This window comes from Bos taurus, chromosome 20 (genome assembly GCF_002263795.3).
Source record: "Bos taurus isolate L1 Dominette 01449 registration number 42190680 breed Hereford chromosome 20, ARS-UCD2.0, whole genome shotgun sequence".
NCBI lineage: Eukaryota > Metazoa > Chordata > Mammalia > Artiodactyla > Bovidae > Bos > Bos taurus.
The window spans coordinates 26,026,616-26,053,432 of record NC_037347.1 but is presented as its reverse complement, the minus strand read 5'-3'; the positions used below and the strand labels follow the sequence as shown (position 1 = coordinate 26,053,432).

At 39.4% G+C, this 26,817-nt stretch overlaps 1 protein-coding gene across 2 annotated transcripts in view; it reads left to right on the top strand.

Annotated features, from left to right (window-relative positions):
• Positions 1-26,817, top strand: part of ITGA2 (integrin subunit alpha 2) — a 108,733-nt gene that overhangs the window by 27,789 nt on the left and 54,127 nt on the right. Inside the window, exons 2-4 of one of the 2 annotated variants that reach the window (NM_001166499.1) lie at positions 4,396-4,516; positions 20,499-20,608; positions 24,323-24,414. In NM_001166499.1, the coding sequence (NP_001159971.1) occupies positions 4,396-4,516; positions 20,499-20,608; positions 24,323-24,414 (323 nt within the window). Of the gene's footprint in view, positions 1-4,395; positions 4,517-20,498; positions 20,609-24,322; positions 24,415-26,817 lie in introns of those variants that run through there. The other variant, XM_024981212.2, reaches the window with a different exon arrangement.

The window sequence follows — 26,817 nt, the reverse complement described above, 5'->3', positions numbered from 1 at the left end:
ATTCTGACGTAGGCAGACCAACATAAGCATTAAGAAATAGTAGGCTACAAAAGGGAATATACATTATGGTTTAAATATTGGAAAAAATATTAGAAGGAAATAGTATATCCAAATTACCTGTACTTGCATTAGAATGATATGATTATGAATTATCTTTCTTCTCTTAATTTTGCCTATATTCCATATCATCATCAAATAACATATTCATTAAAAATTTACTTTATACAACAAATATTATCCTAGGTGCTGAGAAAATAAGAGTGAATAAAAGAAATAAGGTCTGGACTCAAGTTGCTTAGGTTTTAGTAGGCAAACAGAGACAAAACAATGCAGATACACAAGGTCATTTCGGATGGTAAGTGCTGTGATAGTAGCATAATGATCGAGGAGGATGTAAACTGGTGGGTGAGTCAGGGGCAGTCTCTACAAGGATAGCAGAGACCTATTTGAGCAAAGATCTGAGTGATGGATAGATGGCAGGACATAAATACTGAGTTGAGAAAAGTGCTGTAGGCAGTGGGTCTGGATGCTCCAAAGGCCGTAAGCAGAGTGAACTGGATGTGTTCAAGGGACAGAAGGAGAGCCATTGTGACTGGAATACAGTGATTGGAGAGGGTGGTGAAAAGTGAAAGTCACCAGATACATAGGGGCCAGATCACGAAGGACTTTTGAAACTGTGGTAAGGAAATTAGATTTTATTCTCAGACATTGGGGGTATTTTAAGCAGAAAGATGATAAGATTTACATTTTTAACTAATATTTTATGTATGTGTGTAAGATAATCATGATGGTGTGATCACTCACCTAGAGCCAGACATCCTGGAATGTGAAGTCAAGTGGGCCTTAGGAAGCATCACTACAAACAAAGCTAGTGGAGGTGATGGAATTCCAGTTGAGCTATTTCAAATCCTAAAACATGATGCTGTGAAACTTCTGCACTCAATATGCCAGCAAATTTGGAAAACTCAGCAGTGGCCACAGGACTGGAAAAGATCAGTTTTCATTCCAATTCCAAAGAAAGGCAATGCCAAAGAATGCTCAAACTACTGCACAATTGCACTCATCTCACACGCTGGTAAAGTAATGCTCAAAATTCTCCAAGCCAGGCTTCAGCAACACGTGAACCGTGAACTTCCAGATGTTCAAGCTGGTTTTAGAAAAGCCAGAGGAACCAAAGATCAAATTGCCAACATCCGCTGGATCATGGAAAAAGCAAGAGAGTTCCAGAAAAACATCTACTTCTGCTTTATTGACTATGCCAAAGCCTTTGACTGTGTGGATCACGATAAACTGTGGAAAATTCTGAAAAAGATGGGAATACCAGACCACCTGACCTGCCTCTTGAGAAATCTGTATGCAGGTCAGGAAGCAACAGTTAGAACTGGACATGGAACAACAGACTGGTTCCAGATAGGAAAAGGAGTACGTCAAGGCTGTATATTGTCACTGTGTTTATTTAACTTCTATGCAGAGTACATCATGAGAAACACTGGGCTGGATGAAGCACAAACTGGAATCAAGATTGCCGGGAGAAATATCAATAACCTCAGATATGCAGATGACACCACCCTTATGGCAGAAAGTGAAGAAGAACTAAAGAACCTCTTGATGAAAGTGAACGAGGAGAGTGAAAAAGTTGGCTTAAAGCTCAACATTCAGAAAACGAAGATCATGGCATCTGGTCCCATCACTTTATGGCAAATAGTTGGGGAAAAAGTGTAAACAGTGTCAAACTTTATTTTTCTGGGCTCCAAAATCACTGCAGATGGTGATTGCAGCCATGAAAGTAAAAGACGCTTACTCCTTGGAAGGAAAGTTATGACCAACCTAGATAGCATATTCAAGAGCAGAGAGATTACTTTTCCAACAAAGATCCATCTAGTCAAGGCTATGGTTTTTCCAGTGGTCATGTATGGATGTGAGAGTTGGACTATAAAGAAAGCTGAGCACCAAAAAATTGATGCTTTTGAACTGTGGTGTTGGAGAAGACTCTTGAGAGTCCCTTGGATTGCCAGCAGATCCAACCAGTCCATCCTAAAGGAAATCAGTCCTGGGTGTAGAAGGACTGATGTTGAAGCTGAAACTCCAATACTTTGGCCACCTAATGCAAAGAGGTGACTCATTTGTAAAGACCCTGATGCTAGGAAAGATTGAGGCAGGAGGAGAAGGGGATGACAGAGGATGAGATAGTTGGATGGCATCACTAACTCAATGAACATGAGTTTGGGTAGACTCTGGGAGTTGGTGATGGACAGGGAGGCCTGGGGTGCTGTAGTCCATGGGGTCTCAAAGAGTCGGATATGACTGAGGGACTAAACTGAACTGAACTGATACATGTTCATGTATATATGTATATACATAGTATATACATAAGTGTATATGCACACATATATGTATACATATATGTAGTAAAATTTAACTGCTAGGTGATAAAATGGAGCCTATCATGATTTCATGGCATGACATGATCTGCCAATGTCTAATTAATGGGGGGAAAATGAGGTCATTTCATATCTATATCTATATTTATCTATCTCCATATGCAGCTTTTCCAGAATTAGATATTTTAAAAGAGGGGACAGTTTGTATTACCTCCCCAAGCTTTTACTGATTTGTTAGATAATTGGTAACATATTTAAATAAGATTTACTGAGTTCTGTACTATGGGGCAAAGTTAAACTCTTGATTGGAAACACTGGTAGTCTGAATGTCAGTTCTGGTTCTCTGCTTCCAATACTGTGTTATTTTCCCTTGCATTTAATTTCCTGCAAAGGATAATGGAGTGGTGTATTTGAAAAAATGATATTAAAGAGAAAATTTGCAAATGTAAAGCTGTGTAGTGTTTGCTTTAGAGTGTTTGAAAATTATTTGTCCTTCTCTTCCTGACAGCACATTATTTCGAAAAAATAGCCAATAATGAGCTGTGCACTCTTGAGTGAACACACCTATGGTGGAATGACTTTGGCATGTGAAGAGGGCCGTCAGCTACTTTCACTCAAAGCTTCGTCACTGACCTCATTATTTCTTCAGAGCACATTTCAGAATCTGCTCCCGAAGTACAAGGGCACAACAGGAGAGCCAGACCTTTTTCTCCATCCTTTCAATGCCAGAAACAATAATGCACTTTCAGTGTTGCCCAGAAAGTAGGGTATTCCTTTGTGAAGACTCATAGTTATCAGTTGACATAGTTGATGTCAGTTTTGAAGAACTCACATTGCCTTCAGTGTCTGCAAAGATAACTACTGATCTCAAACAGCTTGAAGCCTGTTCCCATCTCTATGTGCTAAGTCGATTTAGTCATGTCTGACTCTTTGCAACCCCATGGACTGTAGCCCACCAGGCTCCTCTGTCCATGGGGATTCTCCAGGCAAGAATACTGGAGTGGGTTGTCATTTCCTTCTCCAGGGTATCTTCCCGACCCAGGAATCGAACCCACGTCTCTTATGTTTCCTGCACTGGCAGGCGAGTTCTTTACCACTAGCGCCACCTGGGAAACCCCATCCCATGTCTATAGAGAACATTAAGGTCCACACTACCTTCTTTCTCCAGAATGCAGTACAGCCAGTGTCAATGCCATCAGTGTCAGAGAGGCTGGTCTTCATCAACCCGACTCTTTCCCTCTTTTCTTTCTATCAAAAACAAGGTTTTTCAAAAAGATCTATCCAGGTTTTATCCTATCAGGGCCTTTGTTGTTTTTGAAAGTGAATATTGTTTTTCAAGTATTCAGAAAGAAACATCAAAAAGCAAAACCACTTCTGCAGTTCCTGCTGGAATAAAACATATGACCCCTTTCCCTACATTTTCATCCTCAGAAGTGATCCCTTCTGAAAGAAATGAAACAATTTTCAAGCAGCTGTGTGTGTGTGTGTTTTTTTAACCTCCTTTGATGTAGTCAGCAATGCTTTTCCAATGGACATTTCATGTAGAGTTCATGTCAAGCTTTTCAGGAGAAATAGAGGATAACCCTCTGATCCTGCCTTTGGGTGGCTTAGAGTCTTCTTGCATTAGGAAGGACAAATAGAACCGGAGTTACTTAAGAATCTGTAAAGGTAATATGTGGTTTAAGAGTTCAAGCTCTTCAATCAGACAGCCTTATCCTGGCCTTCCCTTTTGACTTTCTATCTGTATTTCCAACAACTTTCTGCAAAGCAAGTATAATAATAGCAGTCATATTCTAGAGTTGCCACAAGGCCAAACGAAATAGTGAATCATGCACATAAAGTATTTAGCATACTGCCAGGGCCTCAAATGAATACTTAAAACTCTTGGTAAACATTGATGGAGAATAATTATTATTTCAATCAGTTTTTTTTTTTTAAGTGGCCTTTGAGAATTATATTACAACCTTATATTCACAAAATGTAAATATGAACTCTTTTCATTTTTCTTTAATAGGCATTTTAAACTGTTGTGTGGCATACAACGTTGGTCTCCCAAAAGCAAAGATATTTTCTGGTCCTTCAAGTGAACAGTTTGGCTATGCAGTGCAGCAGTTTATAAATCCAAAAGGCAACTGGTAAGAACATTCTTTATGTTTTCAGTAAAGTCATTAAATAAATTTAATATTTGACTACAATTGCTTGTTCAGATTGATACATGAAAATGTTGTTAATTGGTAGCCCTCAAATATCCTTAAATGAAGAATTTTTCTTTCAGACTTCATAAATATCAGATTGATAATTAATGGGATGACTTAAAAGTACTTTTTAAAAAAAAAAAAAAACCTAGATAGAAATTTTCTCTAAATATTCCATTGTGAATTCATAATACCAGATTCTGACCATTTGATGATAGATAAACAGATAGACAGGTAGGTAGATGGACAGATTTGTCTTCCTTTTTTACTCTGTAAACTGGTATCTGTTAGGTTTTGTAAGTGTTCTACTAACTAACACTACCTCCGGACCATTTCTAGATGGCAGAATTGTTCCCTACATTTTCTCCTTCAGCAAAGCTTTGTCTACTGGCTTCATTTAAAGTCAGCATTCCCTACTCCAGGTGACCAAGGGTCCTCACAAGCATTCATTCTCCCTGTTGCAGTAGAAAACTCCAGGCAGATTCTGGCTCATTTAGAGCTCTTTCTGATGATTAAATAGGCAGTTATTAGAAGGCAGTGGCACCCCACTGCAGTACTGTTGCCTGGAAAATCCCCATGGATGGAGGAGCCTGGTAGACTGCAGTCCATGGGGTTGCTAAGAGTGGACACGACTGAGCGACTCCATTTTCACTTTCCACTTTCATGCATTGGAGAAGGAAATGGCAACCCACTCCAGTGTTCTTGCCTGGACAATCCCATGGACGGAGAAGCCTGGTAGGCTGCAGTCCATGGGGTCACACAGAGTCGGACATGACTGAAGCAACTTAACAGCAGCAGCAGCAGCAGCTTATCAAATAAGGGCTATAATTTATACCCCTTTTCCTTCATGAACTTATGTCTGGTGCTCTAAAAAAGTGGAATTCAAACAAACATTCAGGATCCCAATGAATCACGTTTTGGTGTGTGCCTATCTGTATGATAGGGAAACAAAATGAAATGATACTCAAGAGCGTAGTATGTCTCTGAAGGCATCGCAGAGGAGGTGAATCATGAGCTGGGTCTTAAGAGTGGGGGTGAACAAGCAGGAGAAGAGTATTAACTTGTTTTGCTTCAGAGCTTTGGTGCACTGCTTTTCTCTTGGAAGGGACTGTCTTCCCAAGATTTTGGCTCTTATCTCTCAGTTTCAGCTCAAATGCCTCCTCTTCAAAGAGACCTTTCAGAACCAACCTGTCTGAATTAGCACTTCACAACCGCTCTCAGTTGTCTCTAGCCTTTTATGTTCTGAATAGCCATTGTTACTATCTGAAATTATCTTTATGTGTTTATACACCCATGACCCATCTTCTGCTCTGTCTCTGAGTGTTGGCACCTTGCTTTGGGCACTGGTGTGTGCTCAGAACCTAGAGTGGCAGCTGATGTGGAGTAGAGGGTCAGTGATTATTTTCTTGATTACTGAATGAAAGTCCTAGTTCCACCTGGTTCACTCGAGGTAGTCTACAAAGTGATCTCTTGTAGACCAATGAACATAGAAGCTGAACAAGACCTTCAGACGAGTTCTTATGGTCCACTTCGTAAGCTTGGCCTTGCTGAGGACAACCTGGCATTAAACTTGAGGTGATTCTTTTTAAGTAACAGTTTTTTTGGGACAGAGAAAGAGCCACCATCAGCAATAGATGCTATTAGAGATGTCAAGGATTGCTGGCAGCTTAGCCACTGGCCACTTTGTGGGTTGGAAGTTACCCAAAGAGACAAAGTTGACAGAAATCTAGCAGCAGAGTGCTGGCCAAGTGAGCCCTGTCTCCTTTCTCTCTCCAGGATTCCCTTTAAGTACATAAAGCATTGCTAGAAAACAAACACATTACAGGGAGCTCTGCTCAATACCATGGCATAATCTGAATGGAAAAAGAATTTGAAAAAGAATAGATGTATGCATATATATAAATGAATCACTTTGCTCTACACCTGAAACTAACACCACATTGCTAACCAACTGTACTCCAATATAAAATAAAAATGTTTAAAAAGACAAATATATTAATTTGTGGTGAGAATCTGGTGCTGACAGGGTTATTTCAAGACCCAGGACACCAGACATCTCTAAATCCTGCCTTGACCTTCTCATGACATTAAGGAAAGATACATAAACACAGAGCTTTCTGTTAAGATGTATGGTAGGGCTTATCAAGGACTTCCTTCCTCAAGCCTAGTACAACCACCAGCTGGTATGTGCATACCCCACCCCCAGGAAGCAGAGAAGGGAGGTCTTACCTGGGGGCTACACCCTGTGGGAGTGTGAAGCAGGAAGAAAAGAGAACATAAGCTGGCCTGACATGCTAGAGCCTAGGTCACTCCCTGATCTGGCCTCCTAACATCCAAGTCATGGACGTGATCTTCTAATGCACCACAGGCTAGATGCTATATGAGGTGCAGAAAGTACAAAGCATGGACCTTGACTTTAAGGCGTGTGGAATAGAGTCAGTGAGGAAGATGGATGTGCAGATCAGGCAGCCATGAATAATGCCAGAGGCATAAGTGCCAAGCCCCGTAGTTAACGGCATTTGCGTTCCTCTAGTGTCACTTGCTGTATTAACTTACTGTCGAGAGTTCATTTTCTCTTCCCAAGACCTGAGACCCTAGAGGGACAGGGTTCCTTCCTGACTTCTCTCACTAGTTGACGCTGCCCAGGTTCCTTGCTCGGGGGCAGGGCTGGGGCAGGATCCAGGTGTGAGTGGGTGTTCCCACTCCAGTGCTGGGGTGGCCGAGGTTAGGACCAGCAGCTTTCATGACTCTCGGGATCAAGGAAAATACTATGAAACTTGGAATCCAGAATGGCCTATTTGTTTTGACAGTTGGCACTGTGCCCCTCCCCACTCCTAATTTATGACAGTCGCACAGACATTATGGGAGTAGCAGATGTGGGAAAGACTGTTTTAACATTAACTTTCCTTCTGATATTAATCAAGTTAACTTTGGGCACAGAAAGTGATATTACTGTGAATTCCTTTAATAAACTATGAGTCTTTTTCCCTTAGACTTTATATATGTAATACTCACACACATCTCTCTATTTTTTTTACTCCCTTTAAAAAGGGAGTACAAAAATAAAGCTGCTGTGCTGGTAGTTTTCTCCTCAGCTCACTTTGACTTTCTTTACAATCTGTCTTGTTTAACCCCGACTTCATCTCTCAGCCCTTTCCTGCCTTCTGAAAACTCACTTAAAGCTCTAGCCTGAGTTTTCTTAAGTCACACTCTGCTATTTTCAAAGTACAGACTTCATCTGTTCCGTGTGCCCCATGTTTCTAAGAATGTATTGGCATATTTTGCACGGGGATTTTACAAAGATTTTAACAAAATGATCATGAGTCCTTTGCTGGTTTTATTTACTATACTTTTATTACACTGTGGACTTTTACTATAAAAACAGCAGTGATATGCTTTGCAAGTTCTTGAAACTTTTTCATGGTCTCTTATGAGCTGGATGATTTTAAAAGCAAGATTACCTCCCAAGTAGAGCTCCACAGTGCTCCTCTTCCTGTAAGTAAAGCTGTGGTCTGTTCTCCCTCCAGTGTAGGCAAAGGGTCACCCTACTTTGGAGCCGTCATTTTATATACAGGATGTTCAGATGTAGGTGATGCAATCCTTATCACAGTTGTACAAAGGACCGTGATACATTTAAAGTCATTTCCTGGAAGCTTGTGGTGATATGTACTGTTTCTGTTTGTCTAATCTGAGGGCCTGTCTCAAGAATCATCTGAACTCATTGTATGACTCAAAAATCTTAGAACACTGCAATCTCTTATGTGACGAGGACTGTCTGGGAATTGAGGGTATTTCCAGTTGTAAAAATGTATTTTCCTGTTGTAGTGAGGACCAGTGCATGCTTGTCTTTAAAAAGAGAAATATAATGAATATGTGTCATGGGCACTCAGTTGCTCAGTCGTATCCAACTCTGTGACCCTTTGGACTATAGCCCGCCAGGCTCCTTTCTCTGTGGAATTTTTTTGGCAAGAGTACTAGTGTGGGTTGCCATTTCCTCCTTCAGGGGATCTTCCCAACCCAGGGAAGAGTTTTCTTAAGTCACACTCTGCTGTTTTCAAAGTACAAACTTTATCTGTTCCACGTGACCCTTGTTTCTAAGAATATATAGGCATATTTTGCACAGGGATCTATAAGATTTTAACAAAATGATCTTGAGTCATTTGCTGGGTTTTATTTATTATACTTTTGCATCTCCTGTGTCTCCTGCATTGCAGGTAGATTCTTTACCACTGAGCCATCAGGGAAGCCCTGAACATGTTTCATAGCCAAAAATAAAAACCCTTCCATCTATATATATTATAGATTCTACTTTTTAATTAAGAAAAATTGTAGTAAAGCATTATGTGTATTATAAATATAACAGGGTGTATGAGATACCTCTTGTAAGGGAATTTTAGATAAACCATAGAGAAGTAACATTCAATTCCACACAAACAGCAATGACTAGGTAATATAGTATATTGGCAATATCAATACTGGTAAATTCTTAGCCAACACATAATACTCATGATGACTAAGAGTTTTGTCAAATTATTACCCATTTTATAAGTGATAAAGGGGTGAGACTTAGAAAGCTTTGTTAGTCATCTAAGTTTACAGAGCTAAGAAGTAATAAGCATAGGGTAGATTACTACAAGCAGCTTCTCCAGTGGCTCAGAGGTAAAGAATCCACATGCAGTGCAGGAGCCACAAGAGACAGGTGTTCAATCCCTGAGTCGGGAAGATCCCCTGGAGGAGGACATAGCAACCCACTCCAGTACTTTTGCCTGGAGAATCCCACAGACTGAGGAGTCTGGTGGGCTACAGTCCATGAAGTCTCAAAGAGTTGGACACGACTGATGTGACTTAGCATGCACACACACAGATTAGTACAGAAATAAGGTGTTCCAAGTGGGCATGTTTTTTTAAGTGTCCAGGGAAGAACATGGGAGAATGTAATTGGCATTTATAAATAATATTTAAATATAATTTTCATGTAAAGTTTATAAAGTAAGGTGAACTTCATTAAGCATTTTGAATTAAAAATTGTTATAAAAAGTGTTACCTGGGATGACAGTTCCCATCTGTCTTTTCATTCTCTGATAGACAGAGATTTGTCAGATTAGCCAAGAGCTAGAACAAAAGGGTTTTTACACTCAGCTTCCCCATCACCAGCTGGGTGACTTTGGGAGAGTCACAGAGCCTCTCTGGATCACAAAGAAAAAGGCATCCTGACCAAACCAGAAGTTTTTAGCACCTTGTGAGAGAATAAAAGTAAAGCACTTCAAAAACTAAACTACTGTGCATATATGAGATACTCTCATTAGCTCTGTGTAAACATATATAGAAGCAAAATCAGGATTTTTAATGACTCGTTCCTCCCCACCTCTTTCCACCCACCACTTCCTCCTCAGCCCTTTCTCATCTGTCACGGATTAGCTCCCATGCAATATTAGATTAATTTTGATCCATTTCTTCTTCTTCCTGGCCAAGAATGCTATTCTGATCCCTTTTCCAAAATAATCATCTTTGTCTTTCATTATGCAGCCTTTAGATTTCAGCCAACATCATCCTTTATGTCTCTGCCCAACGATAAAATTCTCTTGCCATTAGGTTTTCCTGGCAGTGCCATTTAACATGCTTACTTTGTTTATTCATAAGGTTTGCTTTTATTTTAAATCCATGACATATATATTTATTTTTGTTCTTCTATTACATTTTAGTTATTTTCACCAACTTCTAACTTAGTCCTATTTTTGATTCTACAAAGGCTTACAAGTCTGACTGTAAAATATTCTTGTATTTTTAAGTTTACAAAACTTACCATTAATATTTTTATGGCTAATTATTATTCTATTGTCATATACTTAAACTAACACTATTAATAGGTCTACAAAGTGGCGTGTCTCCTATCAACAATGACTTTCCCATGGCTGGCAGTAGGGCCAGGGTAGGTAGGCAACCAAGTTCCTTATAGAGCTCCATAGACCACTCCAGTGTTGATTTACCTATCTTTGTCACACCATAGTTGCTAATTGTTTTCCACTAAGTTAAAATCATCTTTTGGCTACATTTTTTTCAATGATTTGCGTTATAGTAGAAAGGGCACTTTAAATATTCCCTGCTCCAACTAACTTCTTTCTTCCCCAGCTCTGGACACAAATTTGTATGTGAATCCACAAACGGGATCACACATACATGCCCACTTTTTGTGACTTGCCTATGGAATAGATCTGCTGAGCCAGAAACTCTGGAGACCTTCAGTGATCTGTGAAAATCCTCCGTGCCTCGCCACCTCAGTCAGTTCAGTTCAGTCGCTTAGTCATGTCTGCAGCACACCAGGCCTCCCTGTCTATCACCAACTCCCGGAGTTTACTCAAACTCATGTCCATTGAGTCGGTGACGACATCCAACCCTCTCATCTTCTGTTGTCTCCTTTTCCTCCCGCCTTCAATCTTTCCCAGCATCAGGGTTTTTTCAAAAGAATCAGTTTTTCGCATCTAGCCTCACCACCCAGTCTTATCATTTTAAGCCTCCCTCTGTGTTAATGCCTGAAGGTCTGTTTTCAGAACAAGTTCATTCATGATGGTGCTGGGACACACACATTCCCACACACACACACTCACACACACTCCCATACACACATACTCCCACACACACTCACACACACGTTCCCACACCCCCACCCCACCCACCACTTTCTGGTGGATACTTGTCTGAAACTTTCCATCCGTTGACTCTGAAGAAGGATCTGGTAAATGCTAAGTGGCATAAGTGGAACCTATTTGTTAATTTGGTCAGGACCCAGATGATGGAACCACAATGAGTAGCTCTCCTGGAAGAGTTCTAAGCCAGCTTAGTATGACAGAAAGAACTGGAGGTTTGGAGTGAAAGGACATAGGTGCAGATCTAGGTTTTGTTGCCAGTCAGACTCTTAGAGTTGAATTTCTTTATATGGAAACAGGAATATTTATAATATTTGACCTCACAGGATATTTATAAGGATGAAAGAAGATACTGCACGTTAAAATGTTCCTTATAAACTATAGTTTACAGATATTGTTGCTTTTCCAGTTCTTTCCATTGATAGCTATCTGCTGAAGCATGTATTTAAAAGGTACTGTCTCATGGACTTTGAGACATAAAAATGTGTGACCTTAAAAGCATTCCTTTCCTCCCCACCGGGGCACAAGCATGTGGAATTTATATCGTCACAAGGCATTAAATTGACTGTTTTGGCTTTTGATTTTAACTTCAGGAAAACTTAATGTTGGATGAGTCAGTGTAGCAGAATCAGTTTTTATTGATTCATTTGCTTCCAGTGCAAAAGCTGATTTCCAGGGTTTTGTGAGATAAAACTATAATAGGCTTAAGATGTTCTAGCAATAATGAGGTCAGTGGACTCTGCATCGGGGGACTGAAAGATCTTGAGGATGTAGCCATCCCACTATTTGAGGAAGCAGCCTGGCAGCCAGAGAAGTCTGGGGCAGCATAATGAGGCCAGGAGGCTAAAATTGCCTTGAAACATATGCTAGAGTTTAGCTAGTAAATTATAATAGCAGTGCTTCCCAACCAACAGCTGAAAATGAACTCTTACCTGTCTTCTTCCTTTCTGGAGATGGGAAATCGTTACAGGTGAATTCTTCCCATGACAAACTCCTTTTATGTTCCAAGCAAGTAGCCGTATGGAACTCACTGGACTTCTTGTGTTGTCAGTGGCCTGGAACTAAACAATATAAGGAATAATATTTATATTTATAAGCTATAGGCTTTGAAATGTCTCATCTTAATGTGGGTATTACATATGGTAGGCTTCTAATGCCAGACAAAACAACTCTGTGGATGGCTGAGACATTTCCAACTGAAAATACCTCCCTCTGAACTTCTGAGCTTCCTTTACTGAAGAATCTTGCTCCACTGACCATATCCTCCTTATTTGATAATGGCCACTTGGTTACTTTTAATTCTTGCCGACAACCTTGGGGTCACCCTTTGCTTTGTTTTTATTGAAAAACTAACTTCTCAAGAAATACTGCTGGCCCTACCTTCAAAATATATTTAAAATATATTGTCACCACCTTCCCTTCTGCCAGTCCCACGGGAGCCTGGCACCAGCTCTTGCCTGCATCGTGCCACGCGCCTTCTAAGTGCTTCACCTGCTCCACCTTTACTCCCATGCAGTCATTCTCAACAGAGGAACCTTCAAAGTCCTCCGAAAATGTGTCAGATCGTATCAGTACTGTGCTCAAAACCCTCCAGTGGCTTTCTCATATTTCACTCAGAGGAAAAAACAAGTCCTTACAATTTCATACAAGGCTCTATGGGATCCAGGCCCATTACTAACATGACCTCATCTCCTACCATTTCCCCCTCATGCATTCTGCGCCAGCCACAGGCTTTTGCACTTGTTGTTCTCATAGTCAGGACTTCTCTTCCACCAGAGTCTTAAGATGTTACTCCTTTCCCTCCTTCAACTCTTTACGTAAATATCACCTTCTCAGTGACACTTTCCTGGCCCTCCTAATAAAGATTGCAACACCCTGCACCCCACACTCTTGACTCTGCCCTCCTCACTTGTCCCACAAAGTACTGATCACCATTACCGTATGTTTTACTTACTCATTACATTTATTGTCTGTTTTTCCCACTAGAAGGTAACTTCTGAGAGGCCATAATTTTTAAAAATTTTGTTTATTTGTTAATCTATTTATTTTTAGTTGTACTGGGCATGGGCTTTCTAGCAGAGGCAAATGGGGCCACTCTTTGTTGCAGCTTCTCATTTTGATGACTTCTCTTGTCGTGAGGCACAGGCTTTAGGTGCGTGGACTTCAATAGTTGTAGCACAAGGGCTCAGGAGTTGCAGCTCTGCAGCTCTAGAATGCAGGCTCAGGAGTTGCAGCTCTGCAGCTCTAGAATGCAGGCTCAGGAGTTGTGCAGCGTGGGTATATCTGCTCCACGCATGTGGAATCTTCCCAGACCAGGGATAGAACCCAAGTCCCGTACATTGGCAGGCAGACTCTTATCCACTGTACCACCAGAGAAGTCTGGGGCCATAAATTTTTGACTAATTTAGTCACTAATGTATCCCCAATGCCTAGAATTGAGTCTGGCACATAGTTTGCCTGGCCCCCATGTACAGCTTCACAGGTTGTACACTGCACAAGGCCCAGGCACACCATGCATGTGGGAATGGAACTCCCTAGAGTTGTACAACATGTCAGTCTCCTAGGACCTCAAGAAGCATGTATTGAATCAAATAAAACACGCTTTGCCCTAGTATTTTAAGTGCACCTCTGTCGGTAATCTCTGGGAAAATCTCTAGTATCAAAGAAATGCTTGGAGAGTTTAGAGACTCACAGACCAAAGGAAGATATTTATAACAGCCCCTGGATTGTGGGTTTAAAACTACCTACACCACCATAAATACTATTTACTAACTAAACAAAGTATTTTGAATTCCACTGGAGGTGGGCAAATTGACTATGTTTTGGAACTCTATATAATCACTATTTTCCCACAAGATAATTGAACAGTAAGTGTTATTTTAAGTAGTCTTGGAAGAATTCCCAGTTTCACTGTAGGAAAAGAGAAGTTTTTATCTTGGGATTTTGTTCTGTTTTGAGAATCAGCACACACAACTGTTCATGCAGCTCTTTGCCTGGTTGTGATTAAATTAAATCTGTTACTTCAGAGAGGCTTCACCACACTTAGTTTACCCGCTGAGGTGTCTGGTCCCCCACCTTTATAACATTCTCTCCCGGCATGTTTCTTCCTGCTATAGCTGGTTACATACACTTTGTAGATAAATATACCTGCCTCCCTCATCTTCCTGTCTGATTAATTTGAGAATGTCACAGTTCCCTCGGAGTAGCCACGGGTGATGTCATAACCTCTCCTTTGGAGGGAGAGTTGTCAGGAACGAGGATTTCACTGGGTCCAAGACAGGAGGAGAATCTGCTGGAAACACTGCCAAAAAAGGAGGTGGGCAGTGGATTTTCAAACCTTCGCTGTAATCGCTAGTATGACCTATGACTACCTACTTACTAATGTGGTTCTCAGTAGTTAAAGAATGAGTCATACACAGTGAAAACACCATTGCAGACATAATGGTCTGGTTGCCACTGTCCTCTATTGTTTTGTGTTAAGGGTTTAATATGGTGTGGTGCCGCCAGAGATTTCTATGCGTCCTGTGTGAGACTCTCAAGCCCTTTCATGAATTTCTCATATAGGCATATAGCTGCACAGAGGCTTCATTTCGTCTTGTCTGATGAATGGGGGCAGGGGCAGGGACCCGAATTCTCATGGTGGTGGTAGAGGTGTCATAACCCCCCAGCACCATGAGGTTATCCAACCCTGAATTCCGGGGTGAGGTGGAAGAAGGCCAAGAGAGTGTGTCCAGGGAACACTTACTCACTAGGAAACAGCAGGTGGCCTTTTGAGCTTTCTCACTGAGAAAACGGGTAGCTAGTGATGCAGCTCTAGGCTGGAGGCCCAGAAGAACAAAATGATTAAATTTCAGGTGAGAAACACTCAACTTATGTTTCTCGGTGTGTTTCTCTGGAATAAGCTAAGGATAGATAGGAAAGGTGTACAATAAAAGCCACCTGAATGACCACACTTGGTACTCTCTGAACATATGCTGTTCTTACCTGATTGTACACAGCACAGCCAGGGTGTGGGTCTGACCCTCAGGTTCCAGTTTCTACTCCTTGATGAATCTGGAAGCCAACTCATCTGTTCAGACAGTTTTCCCAACCTGGGCCCTTTGCCAGGCCTTCTTGCCACTATTTAGGAAAGAGAATAAATAGCCTAAGGGTTAAGAGCTTGGATGTCAGAATCAGTTATGCTTGGCTTTCACAACCCATGTGAATATTAGTGAGTTGCTCATCTGTCTCAGTGATTCCGTCTGTAAAATGGAGATAAAATAATCTCAGACCCATTTGGCACAGGAACTTAATAATGTTCGGAAAGCCTCCTATACAGCATCAGTTGTTGTAAGATTTGCTGTCGTTAATATAAATTCCCACAGTTTAAAGGGGCAAAGCCACACTTTTTGTTACAGTTTCTTGCTATAAGGTGCTATGTTGTTCCCTACGGACTCCTCAGTCAGCCTTTGTTTAAAAAATAAAGACGTGAGTTTGACACGTGGTAGCTACGTGGAGACTGAATCAGGAACAATTGACAGAAGAGTACCCATATAATGCTTTCTTCTCAACTTGATGGAGTTTTTTCACCTCTTTTTTTGCTTGTTTTATCTTTAATTCAGACAAAAAGAAATAAAAATTTTCTATTCAACTTTTCCTTAACAAGACGTGTGTGTGTGTGAAATTCGCTCAGTTGTGTCCGATTCTTAGTGACCCCATGGACTATAGAGTCCAAGAATACTGGAGTGGGTAGCCTTTCCCTTCTCCAGGGGATCTTCCCAACCCAGGGATCAAACCCAGGTCTCCCACCTTGCAGGTAAATTCTTTACCAGCTGAGCCACAAGGGAAGCGCCAGGTAATAATGTAGAATCGACACAACATTGCAAATCAACTATACTCTAATAGAAATTTTAAAAAATAATGTTGAATCAATCATCCATTTGTTTCTTCACTTGTTTTTTTCATTCATTCATTTGACACCTAGTCACTCAGTGCTATAGGCAGGATTCCTAGTCCCCATGGACTTTTCCTCCCTGGGGGGCAGGGGTAGGGGCGGGCCGTATTTAGTCAGGGGGAAAAGACTCTGATGCTGGGAGGGATTGGGGGCAGGAGGAGAAGGGGACGACAGAGGATGAGATGGCTGGATGTCATCACCGACTCGATGGATGTGAGTTTGAGTGAACTCCGGGAGATGGTGATGGACAGGGAGGCCTGGAGTGCTGTGAATCATGGGGTCACAAAGAGTCGGACGCGACTGAACTGAACTGAACTGAGGCCCTTACAGGGTAATGTGATGAAAACCAGGACAGGGAAAGCTCAGAGGCTAAGAAATTACTTAGGAAATCTACCTTGCTCAAATGTAAAAGAACCAGGTGACTTCTTGGAGGAAGTGGTTGTCTAATGAGAGACCTAAGTAATGAGCAGAATTTTTCCAGGCAGGGAACAGCACATGTTAAGGTTTAGAAGCAAGAAGAATCCAGCTTCTCCACCAGATCAGAGTCTAATGACTAAAATACAGAATTTCAGGAAAGTATAAGAAAACAGGCCTGGAAAAGAAAGCAAAGGCATTATCTCTTTCTTTGTTTGTTTAATTAAAAGAATTTTTTATCATACTTGATTTATGATGTTTAGTTTTAAGTGTACGGCAAATTGATTCCATTTTATACATATATATATTCTTTTTCATTTTTCAGTCTCTTTCTTTCTTAAATTTTAAGATGTATCCTGCACACAAAGGTTAGAGGTAATTCTGTGTAGTCCCACTATGGAATGAAGACCACAGACTTGTACAAATGGAGAAAATCAAGCTGCTGGAAGATAGTTTTTACAATACAGAATCTTCATAAGTTTCCTCATTTCCTCTGAGTTGTCATGAATTTGAAGAACATCAGATATGCTCAAACACGCGCTTCAAATCCTGCTCCTTGATTCTCTTCCTTCACTAAAGCAAATTTTGGGACTTATAGCCAACGTATCAATTTCTGTCTTCTTCAGAAATCTTAACCTGTATGCCTGTGTTATTGCATTCCTCTTTATAGGCAATATTTTTGATGTATTACTTTTTATTGAGGTATACTTGAGGTACAATATTATTCATGTAAAAGTTTCAGTGTACAACATAGTGGTTCACAATTTTTAAAGGTTATATTCCATTTAGAGTTATTATAAAGTATTGACTTTATTTCCTGTATGGTGCTATATATCCTTACAGCTTGTTTATTTTACACATAATAGTTTGTGCCTCCTCCTCCCCCTCCCCACTGGTCGTCACTAGTTTCTTGTCTATATCCGTGGGTCTGTTTCTTTTGTGTTATAGTCACTAGTTTGTTTTATTTTTTTAGAGTCCACATATAAGTGATATCACACAGTATTTGTCTTTCTCTGTTTGACGTATTTCCCTTGGCATAATACCCTCACGTCCATTTATGTTGTTTCAAATGGCAAAATGTCATTTTTTTTCTTTTTTTGGCAAAAAACAACTGTATTTGTGACTAAAATAAAAATTACAGATGCATGTTTATAAAACCTTGTTACAATGTTACCATTAGAAATTATTGGCTGAAAATTAATCTAAAATTCAGATTGAAAAGGATTTACATTTTAAAATAGCTCATGTGGAATTCTACTTAAGTAGCATCACCCACTACCTCTGGATTTTCTTTCCCCAAAGGGCGATGAAGTGGTGATTGAGGACATTTAGCAACATTCTTATGTGCTTTACTCCAAATTCAAGGTTTAAGTTGAACTTGTGATGTGAGCTGCATTATCCTATAGGGGACCAACTATATTCTATAGTTAAAAATTCATTCAGTCAATAGACTGCATGCTAAAGTTTTAAAATAAAGTTTGATAATAAAAATGCCATCCTTTTTATGATTAAGTAGTATTCCATTGTATGTGTATGTGAAAGTCAAAGTCGCTCAGTAATGTCCAACTCTTTGTGACTGTCTGCAGCCCTCCAGGCTCCTCTGTCCACTGAATTCTCCAGGGAAGAATACTGGAGTAGGTTGCTATTCCCTTCTCTGGAGATCTTCCGGACCCAGGGGTCAAACCAACTCTCTTGCACTGCAGGCAGACTCTTTACCTACATATATATGCATACATATGCATACATATATGTGTATGTATGTATGTGCGTGTGTATATATATATGCCACATTTCTTTATCTATTCATCTATTGATGGGCACTTAGGTTGCTTTTATATCTTGACAGTTGTAAATAATGTTGCTATGAACATTGATGTGCACCTACCTTTTCAAATTAGCATTCTCATTTTTTTTTCCAGATATATACCCAGGAATAGAATTGCTGGGTCATAAGATAGTTCTATTTTTAGTTTTTGTGCAACTCCAGTTTTTCACAGTGACTGCACCAATTTACATTCCCACCAACAGTGTCCTAGAGTTCCCTTTTTTCTGTATCCTCACTAACATTCATTATTGTGGTCTTTTTGATGATAGCTATTCTGACAGATGTGCAGTGATATTTCATTGTGGTTTTAATTTGTGTTTCTGTGGTAATTGATGATCTTAAGGATCTTTTTGTGTGCCTGTTGGCCATCTGTACGTCCTCTTTGGAAAATGTATATTCAGGTTTTCTGCCCTTTGTTTTAGTTTTTTTCTTTTCCTTTGATGTTGAGTTGTAGGAGCTGTTTCTATATTTTGTACATTAATCCCTTATCGGTCTTAGCATTTGCAAATATTTTCTCCCATTCACTAGGCTATCTTTTTGTCTTGTAGATGGTTTCTATAGACAGTATTTTAACAGATAAATTAGATAAAGTATCTACTCATAAGAAGACAGAAACTTGTGACTCTAACCTTAATCAAAGTTAACTGGTTTAAAGTATTCTAGAATTCTCTACAGAATACTTGCTTGAGAGTATTTGTATAAGATAAGGGGAGAAGATTATTACTGAATCATTAACTCTTTCAAAATAATTTGTATTTCCCTCTTTGCATGCTTGTTTACGCTGCTCCCTCTGATAAGAATGCCAGCTACCAGCCTCATCCTTCCATGTCCATGTTAGCGTCCTGTGACCATTTAAATTTTTTTTCAAGAAGAGCAATTTATTAATATATTTCCATTCATTATGATTATTATTTTTATTTGTTATTTTTTAAACAGTTTTACTGCATTTAGTAGACATAAACGTGCCTTAGATTTTTCTTAATTCACTATAGCACTTAATTGAGCACATTTTGTTTAATCAATAACGACAAAATATTTAGACAGAAGTATCATGAAAGACTTTAAATTTCCTAGATCAATAATCTAATCTTTTCCAACTTTGACAAGGAAAAAACATTGAGTCAATTATGCTTCCTTAGTCACTGGTTGCTGCTGAGTAGTTAACCTACAGGAGTTTCTAAAGATCAGACTGTTATATGGACTCTTTCTGTCTATTCTTGGCCAGAAATGTCCAGTGATTCTACAAGGAAATGCTTAATATCTTTTTGGAAAGCTCTGTAGGAAGTGAAACTAACCAAAAGGAAAACGTTAGCACCTATCTCTGACCTCTGCTTCTGTATTCCAGCTATAAACACGATACACAGACCCACAGTATACTCGCTCTGTATTTTTGCTGAGCATTCCCTTATATAGACAGTAAAACATAAAGCCACTTAGATAACTTATGTACTCCCTAAATAACATATGAAAGTGCTTAGGGCGTGGAAGATACTCAACAAATGTTATTTCTTGCTTTAGGTTTTAATATTATTTCATTCTTTAGAGCTATACTGAGCAATATGGTAGCCACTAGCCGCCACCTGTGGCTACTGAGCACTCGACATGCTCACTTGATTGTGCTCAAAATATAAAATACACATTGAATTTCAAGCACTTAGTATGGAAAAAGAATGTTAAATAGCTCAGTAATTTTAATATTGATAGCAAATTAGTATGGATATACTGAGTTAAATAAAATATATTATTTAAATAAGTTAATTTCATCTGTTGCTTTTTTTTTTGTTTTCCTGATGCAGCCACTAGAAAACTTAAAATTACATATGTGCCTCACGTTTGTGACTTGCATTGTATTTCCGTTGGACAGAAATGCTTTAGAGAAACCTCCCAGGTATTGTGGCAAGACAGTGGTACTGCAGATGTTCATTAATTTCTTCATCAGCTAAGAAGAAAAATAAAAAGAACAAATTACAGCTGAGCAAATAGAAACTGTTCACTTATTAAATTGAAATTAAATGTGGATTTTTGACTGTTCTGTGGTCAGTTTTACCTTTAAGAAACTATAGCTAACATTTAATGTCTAATGGAAAATAAAATCCCTATTTCTAGGTTACTGGTTGGTTCACCATGGAGTGGCTTTCCTAAGAACCGAATGGGAGATGTATATAAATGTCCTGTTGATCTATCCACCACTACATGTGAAAAATTGAATTTGCAAAGTAAGTTATAATTGGCAATGTGTTTTTTTTATACATATCAAAATCTTGTTATATACTCAGTTGAAAAAAGACAACAAAACCAGTCAGAGTTTTGCCTTTAAGAAATACACACAGCTTTTGTTGCCTTTATCTCTGTAGTCACATGGGGTCCAACTGTATCCAAATTTCCAACACAGTTTGATGACCTAATTGAGTAAGATGTGTGGGAAACATGCTGCCTCCTGGACCATCTGGCCCAGTCTGTGGACCAGTTTCCATCAATATTTAGGATGATTTTGGTGATTACTAACAGAAATCTGAGACTATTCATACTTCTCTCCCTCCTCAAAATAAACCATTCAGTATAGAAACATCAGTACTAGGGATAATTTGGGGGGTGCTGAGGAACACTCTGTGTTTCTGATCATGTGAAAATCATCTTGTTCTACTAAAAAAAGAAAATCACTATTTGGAATTATTTGTAACTCTTTGGAATTACTGGGTTTTAATTATCCACAAAAGCAGACCTCTATTTCCAGAAGTTAAGTAGTGAAGGAGAACTGGCAAAATAGTTTGATAAGATAGCAAGTAGGTTTAAGAAATGATTTTTCTAATAAAAAGGAGATGATCCTATAAGTAGAAACATCTACTTCTGCTTTCTCACTACACCAAAGCCTTTGTGTGGATCACAACAAACTGTGGAAAATCCTTCAAGAGACAAGAATACCAGACCACCTTACCTACCTCCTGAGAAATCTGTATGCAGGTCAAGAAGCAACAGTTAGAATTGGACATGGAACAACAGACTGGCTCCAAATAGGGAAAGGAGTATATCAAGGCTGTATGAAAGTGAAAGTGGAGAGTGAAAAAGTTGGCTTAAAGCTCAACATTCAGAAAACGAAGATCATGGCATCCGGTCCCATCTCTTCATGGGAAATAGATGGGGAAACAGTGGAAACAGTTTCAGACTTTATTTTTCTTGGCTCCAAAATCACTGCAGATGGTGACTGCAGCCATGAAATTAAAAGACGCTTACTCCTTGGAAGGAAAGTTATGACCAACCTAGATAGCATATTCAAAAGCAGAGGCATTACCTTGCCAACAAAGGTCCGTCTAGTCAAGGCTATGGTTTTTCTTGTGGTCATGTATGGATGTGAGAGTTGGACTGTGAAGAAGGCTGAGTGCCGAAGAATTGATGCTTTTGAACTGTGGTGTTGGAGAAGACTCTTGAGAGTCCCTTGGACTGCAAGGAGATCCAACCAGTCCATTCTGAAGGAGAACAGCCCTGGGATTTCTTTGGAAGGAATGATGCTAAAGCTGAAACTCCAGTACTTTGGCCACCTCATGCGAAGAGTTGACTCATTGGAAAAGACTCTGATGCTGGGAGGGATTGGGGGCAAGAGGAGAAGGGGACAACAGAGGATGAGATGGCTGGATGGCATCACTGACTCGATGGATGTGAGTCTGAGTGAACTCTGGGAGTTGGTGATGGACAGAGAGGCCTGGCGTGCTGCGATTCATGGGGTCGCAAAGAGTCGGACACGACTGAGCGACTGATCTGATCTCATCTGATATTGTCACCCTGCTTATTTAACTTACATGCAGAGTATATTATGCAAAATGCCAGGCTGGATGAAGCACAGGCTGGAATCAAGATTGACGGGAGAAATATCAATAACCTCAGATAGGCAGATGACACCACCCTTATGGCAGAAAGTGAAGAGGAACTAAAGAGCCTCTTGATTGAAAATGAAAGAGAGTGAAAAAGTTGGCTTAAAACTCAACATTCAGAAAACTTTGATCATGGCATCCAGTTCCATCTCTTCACAGCAAACAGATGGGGAAACAATGGAAACAGTGACAGACTTTATTTTTTGAGCACCCAAATCACTGCAGATGGCAACTGCAGCCATGAAATTAAAAGATGCTTGCTCCTTGGAAGAAAAGCTACAGCCAACTTAGACAGCATATTAAAAAACAGAGACAGTCCTTTGCCAGCAAAGGTCCATCCAGTCAAAGCTATGGTTTTTCCAGTAGTCATGTATGGATGTGAGAACTGCACTATAAAGAAAGCTGAGTGCCACAGAATTGATGCTTTTGAACTGCGGTGTTGGAGAAGACTCTTGAGAGTCCCTTGGACTGCAAGGAGATAAAACCAGTCCATCCTAAAGGAAATTAGTCCTGAATATTCATTGGAAGGATTGATGCTGAAGCTGAAACTGCAATACTTTGGCCACCTGATGTGAAGAACTGACTCATTGGAAAAGACCCTGATGCTGAGAAAGGTTGAAGGCAAGAGGAGAAGGGGACAGCAGAGGATGAGATGGTTGGATGGCATCACCAACTCTATGGACATGAGTTCGAGCAAGCTTCAGGAGTTGGTGATGGACAGGGAAGCCTGGGGTGCTGCAGTCCATGGGGTCGCAAAGAGTTGGACACAACTGAGCAACTGAACTGACTGATCATATTTGTAAGGAGAGAGGAAGGAGGCAATAAAAGGGAGTGACGACCAATCAAGAATAAAGTTAACTGGATGAAATTAATGTCTCTGGTACCTGGGAAAATGAGCCTTACGAAGAATACTCCCTTCTCTGAAACACAGAGGAAAGAGACAAGTCAGAATTCTAAAAGGACCGTTAGGTAAAGATGAGAGAAGTTGAGATTACCCTTTGAGTGTGATTATCTTGTTTGCACTAGAGAGTGATGGAATCTGGGTTGAGTTTAGAGGCTTGAGAAGAAGGGTGAAGTTTTAAAATGGGCATCCTGGGAAACAGGGGATAAACTGTATAATAAAACTTTTGAGCTCTCACCCCTAAATATGTATGTATATTTATTTTTAGAAATTTTATGCATATGTATATAAATGAGCAGATAATTAGGATTAGAGCTTCCCAGGTGTTGCGCTGGTAAAGAAGTTTGATCCCTGAGTGGGGAAGATTCCCTGGAATGAGAAATGGCAAGCCACGCCAGTATTATTGCCTGGAATTTCACCATCAGAGTAGCCTGGCAGGCTACTGTCCATGGGGTCACAAAGAGTCGGACACAACTAAGTGACTGAGCACACACAACTTAGGATAAATGATGCATATACACATTTACAGAAACAGTGTAATTTTATGTATATGTATATGTGTGTGTGTCTGTATATATGTACACACATACCCTGGCAGAGATTAGAGGATAATGAAAAACTAATATGTATAGGTGTACAGGTATGTGTGCATGTATGTTGATACACATATACACCTTGGCAGAGATCAGAGGATAATGAAAAAAATGATATTATTGAAAAGAATTTCAATGTTCAGTAGGTCAAGAATGGATACAGCAAATGATGCCTTAGCTGAATGGGAGAGAGAAGATTGGAGAGATTTATCTATTATTCTATGTGCTAGTGTCATGATGGTTTTCTAAAGTTCACTTACTGTTGCTTTGGGCCAGATTCTACCATATGGCATTCTTTGATAACACTTTAAGAATGTTTTTTTCTGATCCAGAATAAAGCATTAGATGGAATCATCATGACCTTTGTAGACCCCACCCCTGAGGATCATATTCTGCAGCCTCACTCATTTAAGTGAGCAGCCAGATCAATGAAACATCTCATTTCCATACACTTGATTACCCACCATGAGTACTAAACTCAATGCTACATATAAACCTGAATGTACATTGAAAAAAAAAGTCTTTAAATGATAATTTAACCACTTTTAAAAATCTTCTCCCCTTTGAAAGCTTCCACGAGCATGTCCAATGTTACTGAGATGAAAACCAACATGAGCCTTGGCTTGACACTGACAAGGAACGTGGGAACAGGAGGATTTCTTGTGAGTGTTTACTTTTCAAATCCTCATTCCTCTCAAGTATGAAGTCAGTGTCTTCCGACCATCCCTCCTAGCAAACCAAATCTTGAGGTTTAAATGTTCAAACTTGAATTTTGGATAAGTTATGCTAGAGGAGAGCCAACATGAAAAGAACAATGTGTTGATATGTAAGCATCTTAAGATATTTAGCAAAAATATTGCCACAGAATGTTTTGGGGAAAGAGGGCAGAAGGAACAGCGATTCTTTGCCCTTGAAAAATGTGTTTTGTATTTGTTGATAACAACAGAATTCTAGCTCTCATTTCCCCTTCCTGTAGAAACATTCTGGATAGGTACAGCTAGTTCAGAAAGCAGGTTTCAAAGCTACGAAGTACTTTTGTTTTTAATAATTTCTGCTAATCATTGACTACTCTGATATTATTTAAAGCAATGATCTGGACTCATTTCATGTTAGCATTTACTCTCATTTAGTTTCTAGAACACTGTGTAAAGACCACCACAAATCAGAGTAAAAGAGAATGCTGTATTTAACAAGTAGTCTGGGGACAATTAATTGGTGAATATTTTGCATATCCAGGTATACTTCCAAGTGAACTAAAGAGTTAATCTTAAAAACTAGAAGAAAATGGAAGTTTTCTGAGAGAATTTCTGACCTTGGAACTAACAGAAAAAATAATATAGAAAATTGTTAAAAGACACGAGTATGTTAAAAAAAAAAAAAATCATCACACACCAAAAGATAAAAGAAAGGAAAAAAGAGTTTAAAAGCAAACAAAAACCCAACCTCATTTGACATTTCTACCAACCCATGTAGGTGTAACTTAGTTGTATATCTCTGTTAAAATCATCTTAGAAAGCTTGATTATGACATGTTGCATTGACATGCTAACTTAAAAGCTTGTGTATATAAACAGATTTCTCTAAAAATGTAATCAATATTGAACAATATGATTCTGTTTTTCCTGAGAGATATTAGACTTTGGTACCACCTAGTAAATTAGGTGTTGCTTATAATATATGTTAGATCAATGCATACATGAGTATTTCAATGAATCTTCCTGGTTTATAATCTTCTGAAGTCTTTATCATAAGGTTGTTTTGTCTTTCTTGTTTCTTTTTTTAAAGTTAAATAAATTAAAAAAGAAAATATATTGAGGTATAGGGATTACAGAATATGCTTCAAAGTTTTTAAGCTGTAACTTCAGATTTTTAATCTGTAACTTTATCAATTTTTATGTAACTGTAAAACCTTTTATAAACCTTATATATAAAATGAAGTTGAAGGAATTTGAGGTTAATTTAATAGTCAGTGTAGCAAGTAGAAGGAAAGAGGGAAAGAGAAAAAAAAGAAAGGAAAAAGAAAAAAAGCTAAGGTTTCCTTTCCATACCTAAAAGGTCAAAATCTCAAGATACTTTTAAGAATACTGTGGAAAAGACTGACAATCATCACATTTTTTGAAACTTCTTAAGTTCTGGGCTTAAAGTCGGAATGTTGTTCTGGCATTAACAATTGGCATATTCTAATTTCAACTCCTTAATGTTGTTTTCCATTGCTTTTACAACCAAAAAATATTTTTGAATACTTCATGAGTTAGTGTTTTTCAGGGTGATTAAGCTACACCAATTTGGGGGTGTGGATGTAGGAAATCAGTAATTGGTATCTCATTCGGTAAACATACCCAAGGCATCAATTGTGATTCTCCCCTAATTGGCAAAATGAACCAGTTTTATAAGGGAAAAACTGTGCCTTGCTCATTGAGCATGAAATATGACCACAGCTGCTTCTCCTTTGAGCTACCAACAATTAAACTGGGTCAAATAAGTTCCCTTTCATTCTTCCAATCACTTTGTGCAAGTCCACACTTTTCAGTTAAGTTTTAATAGTTGTTCCACAGCTTTACATAAGGTTAAACTTTGCAGATTTTTTTAAGATCATGACTAGACTTGTCTTCCCCATTTTTTCTCGTTCCACATCTAATGATTTGTATTTAACCTAATATTTTCTGCCTGCAATGCAGGAGACCTGTGGTCAATCCCTTGGTTGGGAAGATCCCCTGGAGAAGGGCATGGCAACCCACTCCCGTGTTCTTGCCTGGAGAATTCCATGGACAGAGGAGCCTGATGGGTTACAGTCCAAAGAGTCAGACATGACTGAGCAACTAACACACAGACACTTGATATTTCCCACATGATTTAATCAGGAGTTCTTGCCGTTCAAGGGCTACTGAAAGGGAGAGCTTTGGGACTGGGTTGATGGTGATATTAATAACTGGAGTATGATGTGCACACGAAGACAAGCGCCAGCTTGGATGACTGAAGGTTCTAGGGAGTGGACGTAGGCAGCTCTGAAGTCCTCAAAGAAATGCTTTGATAACTGCAGAGTTAAAAACTGGCAGTTCATGAGCC